This window comes from Lactuca sativa, chromosome 6, assembly GCF_002870075.4.
Source record: "Lactuca sativa cultivar Salinas chromosome 6, Lsat_Salinas_v11, whole genome shotgun sequence".
NCBI lineage: Eukaryota > Viridiplantae > Streptophyta > Magnoliopsida > Asterales > Asteraceae > Lactuca > Lactuca sativa.
In genome coordinates this window covers 34,550,915-34,558,029 of record NC_056628.2, presented here as the reverse complement: position 1 = coordinate 34,558,029, position 7,115 = coordinate 34,550,915, and the positions used below count along the sequence as shown (strand labels likewise).

At 34.7% G+C, this 7,115-nt stretch overlaps 1 protein-coding gene across 1 annotated transcript; it reads left to right on the top strand.

Annotated features, from left to right (window-relative positions):
• The first annotated feature begins 705 nt into the window (after window positions 1-705).
• LOC111903825 (hexokinase-3) lies at window positions 706-4,105 on the top strand. Its single transcript, XM_023899569.3, has 9 exons — window positions 706-1,260; window positions 1,924-2,071; window positions 2,159-2,329; window positions 2,408-2,482; window positions 2,574-2,729; window positions 2,835-2,933; window positions 3,019-3,146; window positions 3,288-3,369; window positions 3,487-4,105. Exons 1-9 carry the CDS (start codon window positions 989-991, stop codon window positions 3,868-3,870), a joined length of 1,515 nt encoding a protein of 504 aa, XP_023755337.1. The 5' UTR covers window positions 706-988; the 3' UTR covers window positions 3,871-4,105.
• The last annotated feature ends 3,010 nt before the right edge of the window (window positions 4,106-7,115 follow it).

Below are 7,115 nucleotides of genomic sequence, written 5' to 3'. Positions count from 1 at the left end.
TACTGCAAAATAAATATTTGTTTATTTAGACCAACTCCAAATGCATTTTAATGCATAAAATCTACTCCAACCACATTATAAAATCTAAAACAAGGAAACAATTTCAGTTGATGAATAATTAATTAACTACCAGTCAAATTTTGTATTATACTACTATTTATATCTTATATTGTACAAAAAAAATACCAAATTTGGTTTTACATATAAATGTTAGACATTCAACTTAGAAAGTTAAAAACATAAATTATATAACATCTCTAATTACAAAAATATTATCGATAGTTATAGAATATTTATTATATATGAAATATAATTTATACTATTGTCATAATTGTTTTGTTTTAATAAAATATTACAAATAACCAGGGTATTTTTGGTATTTTTTTTAATATAGAGCTAAAAAATCATTAACTAGAGTTGAGATGGCAGATGAGGTGTATAATTTTTGAAAATTAAAAGAAAAATATATGAGAGAGAGAGAGAGAGAGAGAGAGAGAGAGAGAGAGAGAGAGAGAGAGAGAGAGAGAGAGAGAGAGAGAGAGAGAGAGAGAGAGAGAGAGAGAGAGAGAGAGAGAGAGAGGGTGACAAATCCGTCAATTCACAAAGGTCTAAGGGCAAATCTGTCATTTATTCAATAATATATAAGAATTGAGCAGTTCGCTTCCCAAAACTTCTCTCTCAGTCCAAAGACCGCCTCTCTCTTTCTTTCTTTCTCTCTCTCTCTCTCTCTCTCTCTCTCTCTCTCTCTCTCTCTCTCTCTCTCTCTCTCTCTCTCTCTATAAGATTTTATCGAACACCTTGTTTACGTCTCACCAGCGCCGGTATTTCGCCGGAACAGTACTCCTCCGGCAAAGGACGCTGTGAAGTCTCCCAACAAGTCAAGAGTTTCCTGTTTCCTAGTTTGGCAACTGAATCGCAAAACGGAATATATGGCAGCGGAGACGGAGATTCTTTAACCAGTTGATTCTTGAAGAAAGTAACGATAGAGATGGGGAAGGTAGGATTAGGTTTGGCTGTGGGGTGTGCAGTGGCGAGTTGTGCGATCGCGTCGGTGATGGTGGGGAAGAGAGTAAGGAGTCGGAGGCGATGGTGGAAGGTCGTTAGGGTGCTGGATGAGTTCGAAGAGGCGGCTTCGACACCAGTCGGAAGGTTAAGGCAAGTGGTTGATGCTATGGCCGTTGAGATGCACGCTGGTTTAGCCTCTGAGGGCGGTAGTAAGCTTAAGATGTTACTCACCTTCGTCGACAATCTCCCCGACGGGTTCGTATAGCCATTAACACATTTCTCGCTCATAGATGCATATATTATACTCTAAAATTCATGTATTTGTGATTTCCTTCTATGGGTTATGGAGCTTTTGTTCCAAGCTTAACTTCTTGTGCGAAAAGAAGCATTCCCTGATTCTAATTTCATTGAATTCTTAATTCTTCCTACATTCGGATACTTTTAATTAGTATATCGAATTCTCATACTGTTAATTTCAACCCTTTTTGCTAATGCTGCTGTCGTAGACTAATGTATCATCTTTGTGGATGTTGTTTTACATTGTATTCTTCTTTAAAATATCAAATTTCTGATCAATGTGTGGTGCTACTGCCCACTTGCCTATCTACGTCTATCGACTGGGTTTCTTGTAGAACCAATCTTGCCTTTTGTGTTTATTACTTGTTTTTTTGGGTTAGCGCTCTTAATATTCTTTATTTTGTTTGAAATTAGGGCATTATTAGGTTAACATATATTATCTTGAAACATTTTCCCCTATTGAAGCGTCTTTGAACCAGTCTTTCTCAAACTTCTTGTTTGAATCAATCTTTTGAAACTTCTTGTTGTGGTCATAACTCAAAACTCATAAGCATTTATGCAACTGTGCTTCTATGTTCATTAATTCTTTTTAACATTGTCCCGTATTTTTTGTTTTTTTAGGAGTGAAAACGGAATTTATTATGCTCTTCATATTGGAGGCACCAATTTTAGGCTTCTAAGAATCCAACTTGGAGGTCAAAGGTCAATCCTTAGTCATGATGTTGAACGAAAACCAATTCCACAACATTTAATGACAAGCACAAGCGAGGTTTTGATGAATTTTTCATTTCTACTTTCACAAGTTTATATGATAAATTCATTTGATCTTTTTACACTTTCTTCCCAATGTTTGCAGGAGCTTTTTGATTTCATTGCTTTGTCCTTAAAGGAATTCATTGAAAGAAATGGAAATAATCAAATTAGAGGAAAAGATCTTGGCTTTACATTCTCATTTCCTGTAAAACAAACATCTCTTTCATCAGGCACTTTGATCAAATGGACTAAAGGTTTTTCCATTGAAGACATGGTTAGTATAGCAATCAAATCAAATAGTCAAACATCCATGTAACATGGTCAACACTCAACCATGTGATTCTTGTTTCAGGTTGAAAAAGATGTTGTTGAATGTCTGCAAAAAGCATTGTCTAGAAGAGGTGTAGATATGAATGTTGCTGCACTTGTAAGGACTTTTGTTCATTGTTACTCTGTGTATTTAATTATTTATATAGTTATTAAGATTGTTAATATGATTATTAATATATTATATGTAGGTGAATGATAGTGTTGGGACATTAGCTCTTGGACATTTTTATGATAAAGATACAGTTGCAGCAGTTGTAATTGGAACAGGAACAAATGCATGTTATTTGGAGAGAGCTGATGCAGTTATAAAATGTCAAGGTCTTCTCACGACTTCAGGAGGCATGGTATCTTTAGTCTTTCAATTATAATTTAATTTAATTAAAAAAAATGGAAAATAATATCTACTCCAATAGTTCAAATTCACTTATGTAACTTAACTTTTCAATTAGGTTATAAACATGGAATGGGGTAATTTTTGGTCCTCGCATTTACCTAGAACATCATATGACATTGATCTTGATGCCGAAAGTCAGAACCCAAATGATCAGGTTAATTTAATTTCTTTTTTTTTTTTCATTCTGTAATTTCCATATTTTTTTTACCTGATATAATTTTTTGTGATTAATAATACAGGGTTTTGAGAAAATGATATCGGGAATGTATTTAGGTGACATTGTAAGAAGAGTAATTCACAAAATGTCATTAGAATCAGATATTTTTGGACCAATTTCCTCTAAGCTTTCAGCAAGATTCATGTTAAGGTATGTCATAAAACAAATATTTTCAAAAAAAAAAAAATCTTTACTCTTTTTACCAATATAGGGGTAGAAATGTTGCTATTCTCATCAAATTGGATTTTACAAAAAAGGTAAATTTATATTTTGTTTCTTGAAAATACTCAGTACACCATTAATGGCTGCTATGCATGAAGATGACACTCCAAACTTGAGTGAAGTTGCCAAGATTCTAGAAGAAACCCTAAATGTAAGATTTTTCCTAGTTTCTATATAAAAAAAATAGTTTTTGAATCTGGGTTTATTTTCTTTTTTGACAAAAGATGTGTTGTTTTTTTTTTTTAAAAAAAAAAAAATTAATTATCAGATAAACGATGTTCCATTGAAAGTGAGAAAACTTGTGGTGAAAATATGTGATGTGGTGACAAGAAGAGCTGCAAGGTTAGCAGCTGCGGGCATTGTTGGAATTTTGAAAAAGATTGGTAGGGATGGGACTGCAGGGATTACAAGTGGAAGGGTTAAAAGTGGAAAAAGTGGGAAAATGAGAAGAACAGTTGTAGCAATAGAAGGTGGATTATATTTAAGCTACAGGATATTTAGGGAATATTTGAATGAAGCAGTTGCAGAAATATTAGGGGAAGAAATTGCTCCATTTGTGAGTCTGAAAGTGATGGAAGATGGATCAGGGATTGGAGCAGCTATGTTGGCTGCTTCAAATTCAAATGTGGATACAGTAGTACAGGTTCTATAAAGATATGTTTATATATATTTATATATACTTATGATATATATAAATATAGATATATATATACATATAGGTCCTGTAAATTGTAAATTCCATTTTTCTTTGATGTTTTTCTTATTCATGATATATTGTATAGAAGGGAAGGGAATGTTGTAAATATGTCATATAGTTTGGTGTAGTTTCATTCTCACAATGTGTTCATTCATTTCTTAGGGAAATTTGGTTTTAGAATTTTGGTTTATTGAATGTGAGAATAGATACATGGAACAACACCTAAATGAGGACAAATTTGGTTAAAAAACAAACGTATATCATGTGTTGAGGTATCCTATGAGAGAGTTTGTTTTGTTTGGAGTGGATACAATGATTGACTTGCTTTATGTCGACTATCAAAGTCAAGGTTAAGGAAAAGATGAGCTTTAGTCCAAGAATTTCAGGTTGGCAACCATGGACCTACCTAACAATCATGATTGCCATTATAGAGACATGATGATCTTTGATGATGTTTGACTAGACAAGTGTAGATTTTGGTTTTTGGGGTCTTTGTAAATGGTGAGATATGATTTCAAAATTTAATGTTATGGTGAAGAATGAAGATGATGTATGTTTGGATTGGAAAGATGATTAATATGCCCTTAGGAGATTTTGATGGTGTTTTGAGGATATGCGGCTTTTGGCAAGAGGGGGAATTACTTTTGTCATTGGTCAAAGATATATGGCAAAAAGAGTGAAAAAGGAAAAGTTGGTGAAAAGATATGATTTCATCAAAATACTCCCTCCCACCCTCCCTCCCTCTCTTCCTTTTTCATTTTTCCAGAATGAGAAAATCATTGCTTCTTGATATTGAAATTGGTAATACATGTTTTTATACATCTGATCTTTTGAAAATAGTTGATAACCGAATAAAGTGAAAAATCTTTTCTTAATTCGGGTAGATTAGGTTGGGTTAATCGGGTTCAATTTTGAATTTGGTTGATCTGATATTATATTAGTCTGGGTCTAAGTAGAGTTACAAATATTCAGGTATAGTTTCTAAAAATACAACCCCAGTAGGCATGTTGGATAATACCATCAGACGCTTCTCTTCCTCTTCCTTCTAGCTGATCATGTTTATGAAAAAAAAAACATGCCTCTAATTTTCGATGAAAGAAACCCTCCGTTCATAGTTCGTAGTTCCTTGTGAGTCCGACATACATTCCGTCTCTCTCCACTTTGACTTTTGAAGACCGTCACCACCACCACGAAGTAAAGAAGTTGTTAAAGTAACTATATTATCATTCTTTTTTCTTAGTTCCTTCTATCGTTGCTATTTTTGAAACGACAGAAATATAATAGAAACAAAACTAGCAAGAGAAGTACCTAAGCATATCACAATATAAACACAATATAACTTGAAATAGAATAAATAAAGGAATACATACCGGTCACGACATCCAGTGTCGCACGAACCTCCTCCGCTGTCAGTTGGAAGGCTCTCCCATGAACTTTCGGCGCCTCGGCCTTCACTGGCTGGCTTTCTGTAGCTCATATAGCAGCAGGGACAGGTCCTTGTGTTGATCCCTGAAGCAGCTGCGGGCACTCGGGTTCATCTTACATTTCATCATTCTATTACAAATCTAAAAGAAAGACCTAGAAACAATTCATTAAAGACAACGGAGGCCTTCGGTTTCACCGTGGCAAAAACTTGGGCAATGCAAAAATTCCACTACCAGAAAGCAATAACCATCACTGCATCAAAGCACTTACGTTGCAGAGTCGCTAGAGGGGTTTGATCAACCATTAAATGATTGCATCCACATAACACATAATCGGGACATCAACGGACCACCACCTAGCAAGCATCTACTAGATACTTGAAATAACCTCGCACTCCAGAAAAACATGTTGTATAGTCTCCACATGAATCGAACAAGACTGGCACATAATAGAGTCTAACATAATCCTGCAAGTAGAATGTAACGATTTGGTAGCAATACGATTAAACCAAACCCTCTAAGAAAGGATATTCAACTTGTTAGTAACAAAATTGTTCCATCGAGTCAAAGAACCACCCGTAAATAATGTACGACCATCCAGAAAACATCTTACTGACGACACCAAATAGTCATCAGAAGAATCCAACCACCTCAGCCTATTTGTCCGACTAGAAAAAGCAAAGTTTTAGATCAAGTCAGAAAATCGTCAACCACTACTCCAACTCAGCCCATCCCCTAGACTCTTGGCGTAAAGAAGAAGGGAGCCACTCATCCTTGATTTTATCAAGGACCCGAACAACCTACACCTCATCAAGAGCAAAAATACGTGAAAATTGAATAGGTTGAGATCCAAGCCAAACATCAAATCAGAAATCTATCCTTTTTCCCATCAACATCAAACCAAAAATCCACCCTTCTATAGTTGCTTGTCTTCACAGTCTTGATGATAGTGGGTTTTTATTACTTTATATTCACATTGTTAATGATAGTTAGTTTCTTTCTTTTGCTTAATATTCACATTGTTGATGATAATGAGTTTCTTTCTTAGTTCTTGACGATAATTAGCAAAATATAGTAAAAAAAATGCACATTGAGCAAAATTTATTATGATACTGATTAGTGTCATAGTGGTATTCGTTATTCAGTAAAAAGTGAGGCGTGATCTAAGCCCAAATTTTGCCATGGTGGTATTCACTATTCACTAATCATTATCATAACAAAATTTTCTTAATGTGCATTTTTTTACATTTTATTTACTGAATTTTGCTAATTATCATCAATAATAAAGAAAGAAACCCATTATCATCAACAATGTGAAGATCAAGCAGTGAAAACCCCAAAACCCACTATCATTAACAATATGAAGACAAGAATCGATAGAAGGAAGTAAGAAGAAATAATGATAATATACTGTAAGGGAAACAGACGATACTTGTCAGGACTCAAAATCTGATGCCGCTTGCCAAGTTCTTATGACCCTTGTTAGGAAGTAATACGGATAACACGGAACCAAAAGCACACAAAGACATAGTATTTATGTGGTTTGGTTAAGGTGACCTACGTCCACAGCCAGGAGGGGAGTATTCTTTATTTATGAGCTCTCAAACATACATTACAAGTGCAACCATAAAGATTCGACCTACTCAGTAAAGATATAAATGACACACCAAATGACTTAGCAGACATCCCTATTTATAGTGGAAGGATCATACCTAAAACCCTAATGGGCCAAACCCATTGGCCCATAGGCCCATGAATGGTTTCAACAAATCACAA